This window comes from Trachypithecus francoisi, unplaced genomic scaffold (genome assembly GCF_009764315.1).
Source record: "Trachypithecus francoisi isolate TF-2019V2 unplaced genomic scaffold, Tfra_2.0 Lachesis_group4, whole genome shotgun sequence".
Classification (NCBI taxonomy): domain Eukaryota; kingdom Metazoa; phylum Chordata; class Mammalia; order Primates; family Cercopithecidae; genus Trachypithecus; species Trachypithecus francoisi.
This window is the reverse complement of record NW_022681469.1, coordinates 17,247,113-17,266,506: the sequence shown is the minus strand read 5'-3', so window position 1 is coordinate 17,266,506 and position 19,394 is coordinate 17,247,113. Positions and strand designations below refer to the sequence as shown.

General features: G+C 37.5%; 1 protein-coding gene across 4 annotated transcripts in view; it reads left to right on the top strand.

Moving 5' to 3' along the window:
• Positions 1-19,394, top strand: part of AGK (acylglycerol kinase) — a 104,076-nt gene that overhangs the window by 34,950 nt on the left and 49,732 nt on the right. For all 4 annotated transcript variants that reach the window (XM_033193975.1, XM_033193972.1, XM_033193973.1 and 1 more), the window contains exons 3-5: positions 2,915-2,954; positions 6,376-6,455; positions 11,321-11,396. In XM_033193975.1, coding sequence (XP_033049866.1) covers positions 2,915-2,954; positions 6,376-6,455; positions 11,321-11,396 — 196 coding nt within the window. The remainder of the gene's footprint in view (positions 1-2,914; positions 2,955-6,375; positions 6,456-11,320; positions 11,397-19,394) is intronic.

Below are 19,394 nucleotides of genomic sequence, written 5' to 3'. Positions count from 1 at the left end.
AGGTGCTACCCCATATTCTTGTGCATATTTGGGGCTACTGTCTTTTCAGGTAGGTCCATGGAAATCAGTGTGGCTGAGCTGTGGCAAGGGTGGTGTTCCTTACTAATGACCCAGAGGAGCCTGTTGCCTTTCGGAGACCTGTCCTTCGTGGTAGAGGAGGAGCCTGGAAATGGGCAGGATATAGAGATGGGATTGCAGCTTTTATAGAAGCATAGAGGGCTTGTGCAGAAAAATCCACAGGCTGAGTTTGTAGGAGAGATTGGAGGTACAAGGTAATTAGTCTACTAAAGGAAAGCATTGAAAGCAGTGGCCGGGGGGAGCACAGTCCGGAGAGGCTGGACGCTGCCTTCCTAGGGCCCTGTGCAAGTTGAACTAGGGGTCAGCACAGTCCAGGGGGAGGGTCAGTGACAATGCCCAGGTTACTGTGAGGAACCTGTTATTATTTTGTTATCCAGAGGTTACTGTGGGTTCAGTGTTTTACCTCTTCATTGTATATAAGGTTATAAATGCAAAATATCCAGTAAGCTGTAAGGAGTTAGTGACATGTTAATTATTTTCAAGAATTTTGCTAGTTTGTACCCCGAATTTACCTCATCTTGTTGTGTATTTTTGTTGTTGTTACTGATGTTAGAATGATTCAGTGAGAGCATTTGATGGGGAGGGACACAAGAAGAAAGGGAAACATGAATATGTGTTATTTCCTGTGGGGAGTCATTAAAAAAAACATGAATATTTGTGAATACTGGGTGCGGAGGGAGAGAAGGTTGCACAACGCCCTTTGCCACCTGGCACAGGGGAGCAGAGTCACTTAAGCCAATGGGGACTGGGCTGACTTGTGCTGGATTTCACAAGGGGTGAGGCTCCTCAAAATCTTTGTTATTGAACAACATCAGCTTTTGGGGTACTGATGTCATTTATCATTTCAGTAAAACATGGTTCTTAGGTTTTTGTTTGTTTTGTTTTTTGAGACAGAATCTCTCTCTGTAGCCCAGGCTGGAATGCAATGGTGCGATCTCCACTCACTGCAGCCTCGGCCTCCCAGGTTCAAGTGATTCTCCTGCCTCAGCCTCCCGAGTAGCTGGGATTACAGGCCTGCAGCAGCACGCCTGTCTAATTTTTGTATTTTTAGTAGAGATGGGATCTCACCATGTTGGCCAGGCTGGTCACGAACTCCTGACCTCAAGTGATGCGCCCACCTTGGCCTCCCAAAGTGCTAAGATTACAGGCCTGAGCCACTGCTCAGTTTCTTAGGTTTGAGATTTCAGATTCACAGCATCCATACTTCCCTGTGGATGGTGTTCCCTTAGTGAAGCCGCCTGCTTTATGAAGTTCAGGGGTTGTTCTGCAGCCTGGTTATGGAATCACGGAGCAGAAGCCTTTGACAGCAACTATGGCAAAAAGTAAAGCTTGCTTATTCCTTTTCATTCACTGTAAATGTCACAATCCCATTTGAATTACTGTGAAAATGCAACATTTAAAGTTTTCAATGTTATTTTAAAAAGTCTAGAAAGAGGATATAAGCAAAATAATTTTTTTTTCAAGGTTTCCTATAAATTGGTTATTGTTCATCTTCTCTGGGTATTTGATTTCTTAACTGTTGTTAACCAATTTGAAGTTACTATCTTAGCAGTGCCAGCAATGTGCATTAGCATTAGCACAAGCTCTTAGATGAAGATTCTGGAGCCCCATAGGTGACTGGAGCCATTTAAAATGCTTTTATGGTAGAAACATATTTTAGAGACCTTTATGTTAAATAGGTGATCATATTCTGACAGAATGCTTTCATTTTTGAAAGCCAAAATTTTGCCTCATGACAAAATTCTCCATTTATGATCTCTTTTAGTGTCTGATGGTGACATAAAAAATAAGTGATTTAGATAAAACAGTGGCAGAAGAAACTAAACATCAAATTTACTTGTGCAAATGACCTAATTTCCACTGGGTAAGAAAAATGGAGGAGATGTATATTAGTTTTCTATTGTTACCTTAACAAATTGCCACAAACTTAGTGGTTCAACACACCACAAATTTCTTGTCTTGCATTCTGTGAATTAGAAGCCCAAAGCAGCTCTCACTGGGCTAAGACAAAGTGTGGCAAGGTCTGTGTTCCTTGTGGAGGCCCTAGGGGAGAATCCTTCTGCTTTTCCAGCTTCTAGAGGCCACCACATTCCTTGACTCTCTTCAGAGCCTTCTTGCATCACAACTGGCAAGGTTGCATTTTTCTGACCATTCTTCCATGATCGCATCTGCCTCTGATCAGAACCGGGAAACTTTCTGTTTTGAGACCTTTGTGATTAGATTGGGCCCATCTGGATGATCCAGGACAATCTCCCATGTCAGGGTCCTAAGTTTAATCAGGTCTGTAAAATCCCTCTTGCCATGTAAAGTAACATACCCTCAAGTTGTGAGGATTTGGATGTGGAAATTTTGGGGGGATGCGGCATGATTCTGGTTGCCATAATATGGAAATATTTAACACAAACTTTTATTCAGAGGATGTATTTTTCAAATGTGCCAATAACTTGTTATCAGGTTATTTTGTTTGTTTGTTTTTTCAGACAGAGTCTCACTCTGTCACCCAGGCTGGAGTGCAATGGCATGATCTCAGCTCACTGCAGCCTCTGCCTCCCAGGTTCAAGCGATTCTCCTGCCTCAGCCTTCCAAGTAGCTGGGATTATAGGCGCCCACCACCACGCCTGGCTAATTTTTGTATTTTTAGTAGAGAGGAGGTTTCACCATGTTGGCTAGGGCTGGTCTTGAACTCTTGACCTCAGGTGATCTGCCCACCCACTTTCACTAGGGTGTTTTTAGAGAAGCGGTGCATACATTAAAAAATAAAAAAGCTCACAAATTTTGTTTGGATCATAATCTATTGTTAAAACTAATGATTATTCTCTTTTGCTTACTTTGATAGCGATAACCTACTAAGGAGAGCAGCCTGTCAAGAAGCTCAGGTAATACTATTTAATGTGATAAAATTAAACCCCTCCTTCATTGTGCAGAAAACTGAAGCTCTTTCAGGGGACTTGCACAGTGTCTTGCATCTATGCAGTTTGGCTATTTTTTAGCACTATCAGGATGATTCACGCTGGGAGCCAGCTCTGAGTAGAACTCCAGGAAGTTAACCATCTGGTGAAAAGCAGTTCTGACGCCCACCCTGTAGACTGTTTGTTTCTGGATTGGTCCCAGGAACACAAAGCTGGACTGGTAGAAGCTCTGGGAATTTGTTTGTGTCTGCAGTTGTCTTTGTAGATCTGGCTAACCCCTGAATCATCCCTGATCCGAATAACCCGCAAGGATATCAGTTCAGAACAAGTGTTACCTCTAAAAGTCAAATCTTCTTAAAATTGTTGATTCATATTTTTAAAGTCCGTCTTCAAGCTCAACTGGTGCATATCATGTACACTGTTATGTTCCATGAGATGTTACTTAAATATTCATTTATGTGGCTAATTAATTATAGCTGGATTATAAATCCTTTCAAATTTAAGACCACTTTTTTATTCCCCACTACAAAAATGTACATTATACTTTGCAGATGAAATTCTGTGACTGAGTTGTCTTTTTGTTTTGTATCATTTGAGCTTATGATGTCAGAAATACCAAAATAGAAACATGAAAATCAAAATGGCAAATGTATGAAGCATTTAGTAATAGAAGTAGGTGGCAGACCTCATGTGTGTTTCTGAAATGTTTTAATGCATGATAGTGACTATAGATACTATAAAGTAATTCCTCTCTTTGATTGTTACAATAGATACTATAAATTAATTCCTCTCTTTAGCAGTTGTTACAGTAGATACTATAATTCCCCTTCTTAGTGATTGTTATCTAGCTGTTCTAAATCAGTGTTTTAAGAATTTGATGACTTCTTTGTTTAAATTTAGTATCTTTCATATGGCTCTAAGTTGTTTTAGAAATCAATTCAAATAAACTTTAATATTAAATTAAAGGTGATCCCTGTCCCAAGCCAATCATTAGCAACTGGAAAATCCTCCTGGAGTACAGTGGTGTGATGTTGGCTCACTGCAGCCTCTGCCTCCCGGGTTCAAGCGATTCTCCTGCCTCAGCCTCTCAAGTAGCTGGGACTACAGGTGCACACCACCACGCCCAGCTAATTTTTGTATTTTTAGTAGAGATGGGGTTTCACTGTGTTGGCCAGGATGGTCTCGATCTCAACCTCGTGATTCACCCGCCTTGGTCTCCCAAAGTGCTGGGATTACAGGCGTGAGCCACTGTACCTGACCCCTTTCTTTCACTCTTTAAGGAAGAGTAGACCTGTGTGAATGTAGGACCTTCCCTTTCTTGTTGAAGGTAAATGCCTCCACCTCTGTTCTAAATCCTCTCTCCTCATACTTTTTCAGGGATGATGTTCCTTTAGTTATTTTCTCCTTCTCATGTATTTCTTTCTTCCTTTCTTTTCTTTCTCTCTCTCTCTTTCTTTTCTTTCTCTCTCTCTCTTTCTCCCTTTCTCCCTCTCTCCCTCTCTCCCTCTCTCCCTCTCTCTCTCTCTCTCTCTCCCCGCCGCTCTTTCCCTTTCTTTCCCTTTCCTTCCCTTTCCTTCCCTTTCCTTCCCTTTCCTTCCCTTTCCTTCCCTTCCCTTCCTTCCCCTTCCCCTTCCCCTTCCCCTTCCCCTTCCCCTTTCCCTTTCCCTTTCCCTTTCCCTTTCCCTTTCCCTTTCTTTTGATGGAGTCTCATTCTGTTGCCCAGGCTGGAGTGCAATGGCACAATCTCAGCTCACTGCAACCTCTGCCTCGCGGGTTCAAGCAATTCTCCTACCTCAGCCTCCTGAGTAGCTGGGATTACAGGCACATCCCACCATGCCTAGCTAATTTTTGTATTTTTAGTAGAGACGGGGTTTCACCATGTTGGTCAGGCTGGTCTCGAACTCCTGACCTTGGGATCCATCTGCCTTGGCCTCCCAAAGTGCTGCAATTACAGGTGTGAGCCACTGTGCTGGCCTTATTTCTTTCTACCATTCTAATTCTCCACTTCCCCTGCATGTTTAGTTCCTTCCATCTCACAAATGGAAGTGGATTTGTCCTTATAGCCTCTGCTGGCTAATTTTCCTATCTGTGTACTTCCTTTTACAGTCTAAATTCTTGAAAATATGATATTTAAAAACAAATCTCACATAAACTTAATGTAGTCTCACATAAACTCCTTAGCTCACTGTGAATGTCTAAGAATGAAAACAGAATAGAAATTATAATGTTCCAGAAACTTCTTACAAAGAAATAGTCTTTTTCTCTACTTCAGAAAAAAAGTATTTTTGTTTTTGTTTTGTTTTTAAAGCAAGAAATAGACAATAATAAGAAAGGCTCCAAAATGAACTGTCAGGGAGATGGCAGATTTAGAGTAAGTTATTCAATAAAAAATATTTGCATAACTTTTTTTCCTCCTCCCATGTTTACTTTGTACTTCCATACTAGAATTCTGCTTTCTTGGTTCAGGCCTACTCCCACCATTCAAGACCCCAATTTTTGCTCATTTTGGCACTTTCCTATTCTTATTCTTTTTGTTGACCATCATTTCCAATTCAGACATAACAGCAAGAGTTCCCATTCATTTCTCATTTGGACTCCTCACATCTAGTCCTCTGCCTTTTAATTCTACCTCATCCTTGATCCTCTCTTTAGAGCTTAGAGAGGCTTTGGAATTAGAAGATGTATATTCCAGGCTTGTAATTTATCAACTCTGTAACTTTCAGGAGCTTAGTCTTCCTGATTCTGGACTTTCTAATCTGGAAAACTGAGATTATTTTATACCTCCTTGGTTTCTGAGAACTAAGAATGATGTGTGTAAAAATGCCAAATAGAAGGTGCTTGGTATATATTAGTTACGTTTCTTTTCTCCTGCCAGTTGCTGCTATTTAGTTATCATACAGGGTTGCAAAGAAGAGAAGGCAAATAGACTATTAGGTTTATTTTGTATGTGTATAAAGATATGAAGATTAACTGGTAACACAAAGATTCTTCATGAACAAGTTTTAGTGATGAGCTGGAGAGAATATTGTACTCTGCAAACTAAAGACATAGATTAAACTTCTCTCCTGACAGACTATGGCCTTACTAATTATATGTTTATAATAAACCTAGCCATGTCTTATAGAGAAAATAAATGTTATTTGCCTCTAGTAGATAAAACAGGAATTTTTATTCCAATATAAAATAGAGCTTATTGTCATTAAATAATGTTACTTTTTGTTGTTGTTGATGGCATTTTTGTTAATATGAGATCATGAGAGAACATTTTCCCCCAATGTTAGATACCATATGTGCTGCAAGTGAATTTTTTTTTTGGAATGGAAGAATGCATGTGACATTTACCAAATAAATAGACTTTTACTGAAAACTTTGCTCTTTTCTTTTTTAGGTGTTTGGCAATCAACTCATTCCTCCCAATGCACAAGTGAAGAAGGCCACTGTTTTTCTCAATCCGGCAGCTTGCAAGGGGTAGTGCCGTTTGTAACTTGTTATATACTTGGTTTTTCTAAGGGGGAAAGAAATCACAGACTATCAGGCAGCTAGTGAGATTCTGTGAAATTGGAAGAACTAGGTTTAATACTCTTCTAGCAATAAGATTCATTTGTAATGTAGAAATAACAGTTAAATGAGAAATAACTATAAAACGAATGGATGCTTAGCAAACTTGTCTAATTGAAGTTTAATAATCATTCCAGGATTAACACCTACAAAGATGTCTTGTTTGCTTGGAAATAGTCCCCTCGGGAGCAACTGTTCTACTGCTAGGGCGTAAATCCTTAGGCCATCTCTGTCCACAGGATGTTCAGAGATGGCCAAGAATACTGTGGGCTTGGGAGATCAGCAGTGTTCTTTCCAAAAGGGATGATCCTTGAACTAGGCCTGGGAGGAAGCAGACAGGAGAAGACTACTTACTCTTCTCAGCTGAGGAAATGGCTTATGGGGCAGGGGCCTGGAGACAGGAGTGACCTAGTTATGGCTTTGCCATGACACAGGACCGCCTGTAACTGGTCTGGCTGGCCTGGAAAGGTCATGTGGGAATTGTGGGAATTAAGGTGTGAAGAATAATTGAGACTTGGGTATATAATGATTTGATCATGGCAGTTCATTGATTATACAAATGAACCACACTAAAAGGTGGGGAGGCTGTATGTGGGGGTGGGGAGTGGGTGTGTGGAGATTCAAAGTCTGTTAAGGAAAAATAAATGGGCAAAACTTTTTTTTTTTTTTACAATATTAGATGCAACTGTTTTTCAATTGGAAAGGTGAATACAAAGACCTAGATGGCTTTAGAATAAATAATTAACTTTTTTTTTGAAAAAAATAGTCAGAATTAAAGGGTTGAGTGTTAAAAAGTGATATCTCTTATGTCCCTCATGTCCAAGACAGTTCTTTTTGGCTTTTTGGGAATCAGAAAATTAGTAGGCTCGGTGCAGTGGTTTACGCCTGTAATCGCAGCACTTTGAGAGCCTGAGATGGGCAGATCACCCAGGAGTTTGAGACCAGCCTGGGTAGCATGGTGAAACTCTGTCTCTACAAAAATACAAAACTTAGCTGGAAAATATACAAAAATTAGACACGTGGCAGCATTTACCTGTAGTTGCAGCTACTTGGGTGGAAGGATCACCTAAGCCAGGGAGGTCAAGGCTGCAGTGGACCATGATCGTGCAACTGCAGTCCAGCCTGGGTGATAGAGTGAGACCCTGTCTCGAAAAAAAAAAAAAAGAAAAGAAAAAGAAAAAATTAGTAAATATGTATTAAATTGGATTCTATAAGATCTAAGTCAAATGACATTAAGGTAATAAGAACAACAACAAGAAAGATAGTTTGGGCTGAATTGTAGGTGGTAGGCATAATGTTGTCTGGAGTAAAACACAGGATCTCTAGTCAGTTTTTCTAGTCATTTCTTGAGAGGCAGTGAGTGTGACTTCACAGACAGGAGGACACATCCTGCTTTATTTCTTTGTAATTCAGCTGTTTAATTCAGATTGTCTAAACAGACTAACTATTCTGCCTAACTGAATCATATCTGCTGGGCTTTGTTAGAGCTGCTTCCCTCCCCCATAAACACACCAGTCATAATGCCTATTGATCATTTTTGTTTAATATCAATACTAAATCATACCAACAAATGAGCAAGTGCTAATATAACACAGTCAAAATACCCAGGATAAGTAGATTGTCAGTGGTGGCCCGTGGCTGAAGATAACAGAGAACTCAGCCTGGGTCTGGGAGTTTGAGGAACCTGGTCTGTTGACTGTTTTGCTGCTTACTAGCTCTGTGATATTGTGGGAGTTAATTCACTTCTTAAATCCCCAGCTTACTCATCTGTAAAACCAGAAAGGCAATAGTACATACTTTAAAAATTATTATGTGGAATAGGGACCTTTGGTATTAAATGAGATGATGCTTATTGGGCACTATTTCCATTTCATAATAAGCACACAATGTAAGAAATATAAACTGCTGAAATTGTTACTCTCGACCATGGGTTTGGTTCAGAACAGCCTTCACTTCGCTCTCCCATCCTTCCCAGAAGCTCTTGTACCTCTCCTTCGGCCTACTTCAGTGTAACTGTTCTATTCCTTTAGAGACCTAATAAATTAACAACTTGCTAATTTCTGATGAAGCTTATGGCAATTTGTTTAAGCAATAACCAGTTATTTTGAGTTCCTGCTTCTAAGAAGTATCCAGATTTTTAAAATTAATAAGCAAATTTTTCAGAGCAATTTTAGGTTATTTTTACATGTAAATGTATTTGCATTTTTAAAGATAGATTCATGTTTAAAACTATGACATCTTTATCTAAAGGTAAGCTAAAATACTGCCACTGAAGGAAAGTCTTTTCTAAAGGCGTTGTCTCCTTTAACAAGGTGAACCCCTGTGTGCTTCTAGGAAGGTCTGAAACTCTCCAGCATCCTTTTTTTTTTTTTTTAAAGCTTTCACTATTTAATTGCACTATTTTTGTCATCATGGCTCTGTCCTGACACATTATTTATAATTTATCATGTAGCTATTTCATTATGTAGTACTGGTTTAAAACTACATAAGAGCTTTAAGAAATAAGATAACTGTGTGTTTAGCATTAATAAATAATACATAAAAGAGTAATTATTTTGTGTGTGCCTGAGTCTGGAAATTGCTATAAGTACCTAAGGTTTTTATTTAGCCTCAGTGCTATCTCGCCCTTAATTATGTGATAAAGAATGTATTTCTTACTAGTAACACTTGTTTTTCAATCTTTTATATTAGAACATTAGAAGGAAAAAAGTCTTCACCTTCATTTTAGAGGTTTTCTGAACTTATAACATCATATAAAGATATGAATAAAGACCCAGATGTTCTAACCTGATTTCTTTTTTTTTTTTTTTTTTTTTTTGAGACGGATTCTGGCTCTGTCTCCCAGGCTGGAGTGCAGTGGCCGGATCTCAGCTCACTGCAAGCTCCGCCTCCCGGGTTTACACCATTCTCCTGCCTCAGCCTCCCGAGTAGCTGGGACTACAGGCGCCCGCCACCTCGCCCAGCTAGTTTTTTGTATTTTTAGTAGAGACGGGGTTTCACCGTGTTAGCCAGGATGATCTCGATCTCCTGACCTCGTGATCCGCCCGTCTTGGCCTCCCAAAGTGCTGGGATTACAGGCTTGAGCCACCGCGCCCAACCTAACCTGATTTCTTAAACTAACTCAGAGGAGGTTACAGATTTGTTGTGATTGATATGGCAGATTGAGACTTCTTCAGAAATTTGCTTTTAGGAAGTAGATCTGATCCACTTCCAACTGATCCTTTCCTATCAATCCAACAATGAAAGCAACCCTGGAAGGAAAATTGTTTGTAGTATCACTAGCTCAGTGCTTTAATGTTGGGTTAAGCCCCCAGAAATGGTGAGCTGGAAAGGAGAAATTATCATTTACCCTTTTATGTTCATTTGAATAATCATTCAGAACAGTAGAAAGGTAGAATATATTTAATTTGCTTATTATAAACTCAGGCCTTTGGTTTGAGATATTCTTTTGGATGGTTCTTGTGAAAATTTGTGCAAGCCTCTCAATTTCTATTTTAATTCATAATAAGAAATGCTTTGTGTTCTATATGCCATTTGGTGGTTCTTTTTAGTTTAAAGAAGATTGAGTTTGGCTTGTGCATAACTATACATGTCCCTCATTAGCTGCCTTTGTAGCTAAATATAAAATGTCTCTTCTCTAAAATATCCTTAACTTCTTGTATAAAGTATCCTTAAGGTCAAAACATACATCCTTAGTTTAAAAATAATGTCTTTTTTAGAAAGATATCTAAGTAAATGTGGATATAAAAGTTAGGTGTTTGACATTGACTGAAAGTACTGTATTTTTTTTCCCTTATGTAATAGTTGAAATATTTGAGTAAAAGACAGGTCAACTAATTGGTATGTTTTAACATTAGTTTGACTTTGAGACTATGCCATTGGTGGGAGAGATTGTTTTGCAACTTCTGCATCCCTGGATTCCTACAGACTGTGTTTTTGAATTCTGACCTGAATTGGACAAGAGTTCACTGTCAGAATGATATGCATAATACTTTTGAAATATGCAAACTCTTTGGAGGCTGTTTTTTCTCTTATTATAAGACATCCATGTTGTTTCCTTTTCCTTAGAATTTACATCTCTACGTTTGGGGCAGGTTTATTCATTGATTTGTGCATTAATTCATCAGATGCTTAGTAAGTACTTTCCAAGTGTGCCATACATAATCCTAGAGGTCAGGGGATTCAAGGATTAGTAAGATTTGGTATTTATTTTTGGAAAGCTTCCAGTCTAGTCCTGACAAGAGTCTTGGAAGTCTGTAATCACCATACAGTGTGAAGGTCACTGATAGAGATGTGTATAAGGTACTAGGGGTACAGAGAGGGCATGACTGTGCCTGGGAGTTTCAGACAAGCTTCTGGTGAATTAGTAGTTTTGTCTGCTTTGTCATGTTGTGTTCCTAGCTCCTCCACCTGTGTCTATCACAGTAGGTACTCAATGAATACTTGAGTGAATCAAGCATTGTTGCCTGAATGGAACTGTATCTAGTGTTCATTCTTCCCCTAGAGGAACGACTCTGTGAACTATAAGCCTCCCAAATGGATAAGAGCTTATTGCATTAATAAACGACAAATTCTCAGAGGCCCCAGAGTGAAAGGTTCTATTTTTCCATGCATATTAACTCATTACTTGTTGTTAAACTTTCTGTACTTGAACAAATAGAGGAAACCCGTATTTCATAGTCTTTCTTATTCTGCCCTGAAGAAGATTGTAAGACTTTTTGTTCTTCTCTTGATAACCTGTGTTAAAATGTTTGTATTTTTTGCTTTGTTTACAGAAAAGCCAGGACTCTATTTGAAAAAAATGCTGCCCCGATTTTACATTTATCCGGCATGGATGTGACTATTGTTAAGGTAAGAATGGCTCCTGAATATTTATTTCACCCAAACAACTGCGTCTTATAACAACCTCTTCTCTTGGCTTCCTAGCAAAAATTGCTTGTCACAAGATCTAAGAAATTAATGTTGTATCCTGTTCTGACAATTAATAAACATAGTTTTGTCTTTTTCCAAATAGTATCAGCTTTTCATTTTCAGAATAGGATTGGATGGAGGCTTGGAGAACTTGATACCTTTCGTCTAAGAGATAGGATGTGGAATTACATCTCTTGGAAGATGAAAGTTGTTATAGCTGTAAGAATTCTTTTCCTGAAAATACACAACCTTCAAGTTTGAGTAATTAATTTAATTTATTAGTAGTTCCACAAACAGGTAAACCATTTTCTCTCTGATAAAGAATTATCTCTGGTGAAGAATTTTAAATGGTAAAGCTTTAGAATTTGTGAGATTTCGTTAAGAAGAAAAGGAGGCAAGCATAAATTACAGGCAATTGTGCTGTTTCGGAGATGCAGGACTCTACTTGTTGAATTTTAAATGAGATATATGTGGGTAAGTATACACGTGTATATAGTGAAAACCTCTCTTACTGTGGTTATAAGTCTGTAGTTGACCAATTTCTAATATTGTACACTTCCAGGAAATCATAGAAGTTAAAAAGGATCATTTAGTCTCGTTTACCATGCAATGTTGAACCCTGTTTTCCAACTTTTCTGGCATGATTTTCCAGTTGTTTGTCTCTGGGGATGGGAGAAGGGGGAAGAAAACTAACATATATTTGAGTACCTGTAATGTGGCAGGTAGGAGAAAACTTAGTATGGTTATGTGAGACTGATGTTTGTTTCTTCAGTGATTGGTGAAACTCACTGGTAAAACCATCTGGATCTGGAGCTTTCCTTGAGGGGAGATTTTCTCTTTTTAGTGTGTGTGTGTGTGTGTGTGTAGAGACAGGATCTCACTATGTTGCCAAGGCTGGTCTCGAACTCCTGGACTCAAGTGATCCCCCCACCTTGGCCTCCCAAAGTATTGGGATTATAGGTGTAAGCTACCATGCCCAGCCTTTTTAAAATTTTCTTTATACATTAAATTTCTTTAACACTTCTAGAAGCATTCAGATTTTATTCTTGACTTAATTTTTGTAAGATAAATTCTTCAAGGAATTTGTTTCATCTAAATTTTCAAATTAATTGACATCAGGTTGTTCATAATGTCTTCTATTTAACTTAAATTTCTAGAGCATGTGTAATGTCTCATTTTCATTCTCAATATTGTTTATTTGTACCCTCTCTTTTTCCCCTCAGTAATCTTGTGAGAGATTTGTCAATTAGCCCTTGCCAGGAACCGTTTTTTGGCTTACTGATCCTCTCATTTATATGTTTCATTCATTTCTGATCTTTTTTTTTTGTTTCCTTCATTCTACTTTTTAAAAAAAATTTTCTGCTGTGCTTTTTCTGACGTTTTAACTTCGTGGCTTATTTCATTTTTACCTTTCTTTCTTAGTGTATGTATTTAAGCTACAGATCTACTCTACTGCTTCAGCTGCATCCTATACTTTTTGATGCATAATATTTTTATTATTTATTTTTAAATATTTTCAAATTTTCCTTGTGACTTTTCTTGATCTACGTGTTTTTGAATTTCCAAATCTAAAGTTTTTCTGATTGTCTTTGTTAGTGATTTCAGACTTAATTGTATTTTGGCCAAAAAAATGAAGTCTATAAAATTCTAGTATTTTAAAGTTTGTTGAGATTTGTTTTATGGTCTAACATGTGCTCTGTTTTCATAAATATTGTATCTATGTCTAAAAATAGTATATATCAGTTATTGGGCATTATGTTCTTTATATGTTCATTAAGTCAAGTCTGTTAATTGTGGAAGTTCAAATCCTCTATGTCCTTACTGATTTTTTCTTCTGTTTTAACTATATAAATTATCAAGAGGGGGTATTAGAAATCTCCCACTATAATTGTCAATTTGTCTATTTCACTACATAGATTTGTCCATTTTTGCATTTTGTTTTTTGAGACTATGTTATTAGATGCACTAACGTTTCAGATTATTTCATTTTTCTTACATTTTGACCCAGTCATAGAATGACTATTTTTAGCACAAATACTGCCTTTTGTGATAGTCTATCTTATCTAGTATTACTGGCAATTTATACTTGCTTGCTTATTTTTAGTTTTTGCCTGGTATAATTTTTATATCCCTTTATTTTCATCTTTTTTCTCTCCTGAGATTTTAGATGTATTGTTGATAAAAGCATGAAAGCAGGATATTGTAAAGGCCATTTTCTCATCTTTTGATTTGACTGTTTAATTCATTCCAACATTCTATACCAGTTATTTATCGCTACAGAACAAATGGCATCACTGTTTTTCTGCTTATGATTCCATTGGTCAGCAGTCTCGCCTGGGCTCCTAGTGGCATGACTAAGGAAGGGTGGTCTTTGATGACTTTACTCACATGTCTCCAAGTTGATGCTGGCTGTCCTCTGGCTCGTGTAGTCTCCACTAGGTATCTTCTACACATGGTAGCTCGGTTGCCTGAAGCCAGTTACAGATATCCTCTAATTTTATCCCTTAGTACTTTTATATGTATTTTTAAACAAATAAGAATACTTTTATATTTATCTACAGTGCCATTTTCATACTTAGCAAAAGTAACGATTCTTTTATCATCTTACAATATCGAATCCCATCTTATACTATCAAATGTCCTGTGACTCATGTATTTGTAATTTTTTCCAATTTAAGATACTTATCAATCATATGCAAGTACTAATATGTACATTACATATACAGAAAATAGACATTTAAAAGGATGAGATTAAAAAATAAATAGAGGCCGGGCACAGTGGCTCAAGCCTGTAATCCCAGCACTTTGGGAGGCCGAGATGGGCGGATCACAAGGTCAGGAGATCGAGACCATCCTGGCTAACACGGTGAAACCCTGTCTCCATTAAAAAATACAAAAAACTAGCTGGGCAAGGTGGCGGGCGCCTGTAGTCCCAGCTACTCGGGAGGCTGAGGTAGGAGAATGGCGCAAACCCGGAAGGCGGAGCTTGCAGTGAGCTGAGATCCAGCCACTGCACTCCAGCCCGGGCGACAGAGCAAAACTCCGTCTCAAAAAAAAAATAAAATAAATTAAAAAAAAAACAAATAAATAAATAAATAGAAATACTAATGTTTACTTTTTATGCCTCAGTAGAAACTACTGCTCTTTACAAGGTTTGTTTTCTTTCTTTTGAGTTAGTTTTTATTTTGAAATAATCTCAAACTTATAAAAGCACAGAAATAATACAAATTCCCATATCACTTCACCCAAACTCCTCAAATACTGTATTAACATTTTACCATGTTTACGCATGCTCTGTCTTCACATGCATGTGTGTGTATATGTATGAATGTGTGTGTGTATATATATAAAAATATATATTCACACATTATTTTCTGGCTTGTTTGAGAGTAAGTTGCAGAAATAATGTTCTGCAGAAATAATGTTCTTTTATCTCTAAATATCTATATCCTAAAAACAAGGGCACTCTGTTATATAACTGCAAGAACAGTTATCAAAATCAAGAAATTAGCATTGATGTACTATTGTAGAATTTTAAAATTTTTTTTTGAGACAGAGTCTCCCTCTGTCACCAGGCTGCAGTGCAGTGGCACAATCTCAGCTCACTGTACCCTCTGCCTCCTGGGTTCAAGTGATTCTCCTACTTCAGCCTCCTGAGTAGCTGGGATTACAGGTGTGCGCCACCACACCCAGCTAATTTTTGTATTTTTAATAGAGACCAGGTTTCACCATGTTGGCCAGGATGGTCTTGATCTCTTGACCTCGTGATCTGCCTGCCTCGACCTCCAATTGTTCCATGAATGTCATTTATAACAAAAGAGAAAACACTTTTTCTTGTTCTGCATCCAATCTGGGGTCACATGTTGTATTTAGTTGTGATATTTGTTTAGGCAACTTTAAAAAATTCCTAAATTTTTTTTTAAGAACGTCCTTCAGTTTGGGTTTATCTACTGTTTTGTTATAATTAGATTCAGATTATGTAGTTTATCAGAAGTACCACAGAATGTTGTGTCTTCCTCAGTGCATAATACATGTAAGAAAGTCCTGTGAACTCTTTAAATTAAATTTTTAGCTTGAGATTTTTCAGATTATCCAGGTAGCACGCATTTGGGTTACTTATATAAGGACTGGCCTAAAGTTGTGGATTCTCAGGGAAGATGTTTATCCCTTCATTTAGCACCAAAGTTCAGAACACGAAGGTTTCTTTGCAGCGCCCTGGGAATCGGCTAGGAGTGTGAGTGAGTCAACCTTGTTTTTATTCTCTGTAAACTGCACATGCAGTCTTTTGGGTCCTGGTTTATAGTGGGGTGTGGTTCTGTACTAGATTCACTAATCTTGAGCAGGTCCTGGGATTTTTGTTTGTTTTTCCTAGAACCTGGTGAAACTTTGAAAACCAACATTCAGATCTACCTGGTTTACTAGATGCACTCAAAACATTTACTGTGTAGGTGCTAGTTTTATATTTAGTGTTCATTACTTTATTCTCATTTATTGATGCATCAAAGATGTTTTATTATTTTACTCAGTAGCTTTAATTTTCAATGGCAGGGTACCTAGCCTACCATTCTTTTAGAAATGGAATTGCAGCACTTCGCATAACTGGTTTTATTTAAATCGCATAAAGCTCAGTGAAGTTGAATGTTATCTTTATTTTGTGAATGAGGAAATCGAAGATACAAACATCTAGAAACCTGCTCAGTTATACAATTAGTAGTGACAGAGCTCATTTAAACCCAGTTCTGTCGACTCTAAGGCATGTGCTTTCTACCGTAGGCTTTGTCTCCCATTTGACATGAAACCTCCAAGACAACTTTTTTCATCTTAGGATAGCACTATTAGAATATTCTTCTTAATTTTGAGAAGAAATCTGTTTCCCAAAAGTTTTTACACATAGGTCAGTGGTTTTCATCTCTGGCTGAATATCAAATTACCTGGAAATGTTTAAAAATACAACTTATACCCAGGTCACACTCCCTAGATACAACTAATGTGGAGTCTGTCTGTATTTACAAAATAATTTCATTCATTCATTCACTTGTTCATTTGTTTATTCATTCCCAGGTGATTATAATGTGTAGTTGGATTGAGAATCATTGACTTCAGACTTGGTTCTATCCCATGGGTTCATGTGAAACAAGCCTAATCTTTCTTCTGCAAAATAGTCATTGGAATAATAAAGAATGTTATCCTTATGCTCCCTTGAGCCTTCTGTGGTTTAAACATTCCCAGTTTCTTCACAGGGGTGATGGTTTCAAATCTGTCACATTCCTGATTGTTCTCTTAGATATTCTCCAGTAGTGCCCAGAAATGAGGTATGGGCTATCTAAGGAAGAGTGAAGCAAGACCATCAAGTCTCCTGTTCCATATACTATTCTTTCAAACAGCTCAAGCTCAGACTCTTTTGTTGCTGTTGATATATCATACTTTTGAGTCATACTGGACTCATGATCTTGTTTGCTATGTACCATCAGGCCACTTTAGAGCAGTTTTAGGTTTAAGGAAGAATTCAAGAGAAATCACAGAATACCTGTATTCCTTCTCTCCCCCGCCCACAATTTCCTGTATTATTAACATCTTGCATTAGTGTTATACATTTCCTACAATCGATGAGCCATTATTGATGCATTATCATTAACTCAAGTCCATAGTTTTCATTTGCATTTGCTCTTTGTGTTGCACAGTTCTATGGGTTTTGACAAATGCATAATGCATTGTGTTCACCATTATATTATCAGACAGATTAATTTCACTGCCCTAAAAATCCTCTGTGTTCTTCTGCTCTACCTATTCATCCTTCCTTGCACAGCTGATGTTTTTACTGTCACCACACTTTTGCTATTTTTAAAATGTCATATAGTTGGAATCATACAGTATGTAGTCTTTTCAGATTGGCTTCTTTCACTGAACAATATGCATTTTAGATTTCTCCATTGTGTTTTCATGGCTCATTAGCTCATTTCTTTGCTAAGCAATAATCTATTGTCTGAATGTGCTACAGTTTATCCATTCACCTACTGAAGTATGTCTTGGTCACTTCCATTTTAGCAACTATGAATAAAATTGCTATAAACACTAACGTGCAGGTTCTTGGGTGGACATAAATAAGTTTTCCATATATTTGGGTAAATGTCTAGGAGTGCTTTTGCTGGATAATATGGTAAGACTATGTTTGGTTTTATTGGAAACTGCCATTCAAAGTGGCTGTACCATTTTGTATTATTACCACCCGTGAACTAGAGTTCCTGTTGTTCCATATCCTCGTCAGTCTTTGCTATTGTCAGTGTTTTGGATTTTAGCCACTGAAACAAATGTATAATGAAATCTCATTGTTTTAATTTGCAATTCCCTAATGACATATAATGTTGAGTGTATTTCCATGTGCTTATTATCCATCTGTAGATCTCTGGTGAGGTGTCTATTCAGATCTCTGCCCTTTTAATTGGGCTGGCTTTTTTTGTTGTTGAGTTTTAAGAGTTATTTATATATTTTAGATGCAAGTTGTTTGCTATGCATTTTGCATATATTCTCTCTCAGGCTGTGGCTTGTCTTTTTATCCTTATAATCATGTTTTTCATAGAGCAGAAGTTTTAAATTTTACTGAATTTTAATTTATCAATTTGTTTTTTCTTGCATGGATCTTGCTTTTGGTGATGTATCTAAAAACTCATCACCAACCCCAAGATCACTTAAATTATCTCCTATGTTATTTTACCTTTAGGTCTGTGATCCATTTTGAGTTAGTTTTTTGAAAAGTGTAAGGTCAGTGTCTAGATTCTTTTTCTGGGAGGGGACAACTGTTAGGCCACTTTTTTAATCCTTCCTCTTTTAGTGCATTTGGAATTTTTTTTTTTAAGATTGGAGCCTCAAATATATTAATATTATCTTTATTGTCTTCGAAACTATGGTCTGTCAAATCTATCAAAATCTTTTAAAATTTTTATTCTTTTATTCATATACCTTTTCACATTTATTAATTTGTTTTTACAAATATTTATGTAGTGCCCACTATGAGCTAAGCCTTGTTCTAGGTATTGGGGATATAGTCTTAACAAAATAAATTCCCTGCTCGTCCTTCTGGTGATCAGCTCCCATCTTGAAGCTATTCAGGGGCCCACCAATCACCTCATTAGCACAAACTGGCAAGATTGAGAGGGGCTTGCCATGAATAACAAAAGACATTTTTATCACTCAGGAAATTCCAGGGGTTTTAGGAGCTCTGTGCCAGGAACCAAGGAGAGAGACCAGATATATATATATATATATATTTTTTTTTTTTTTTTTTTTTTCTCCTGAGACAGAGTCTTGTTCTGTCGCCCCACCTGGAGTGCAGTGGTGCGATCTGAGTTCACTGCAACCTCCACCTCCCAGGTTCAAGCAATTCTCGTGCCTCAGCCTCCTGAGTAGCTTGGATTACAGGTGTGCATCACCACGCCTGGCTAATTTTTGTATTTTTAGTAGAGATGGGGTTTCGCCATGTTGGCCAGGCTAATCTCAAACTCCTGATCTTGTGATCTGCCTGCCTTGGCCTCCCAAAGTGCTGGGATTACAGGCGTGAGCCACCACCCCTGGCCCAGATATATAAATATATATTATATATATATATATATATATACACACACATATATATATAAAACGCCACAGGTGCTTGAGCCCATCTGAAATCCAGGCATTTAGTTTTTATCTATTAGTATGTATAGTGTGATACCAATTGGAGGGAGTGTTTCCTATTTTAATATTAGTTGCATTATGTCTATTGAAATTTAGTGTTTGGTTTTAGAGGTATACATATTATTGGTGGATTAAATGGTTCATTTAAGTCTGTGTATGTGTCTGAGATCAAATGATGTCAATAAAAATGGTAAGTCTTAGGCATTGTTTTGTGACTACTTTGAATCATACCTGTATTTCTTTATATATGGTCATAACAAAACAATAATA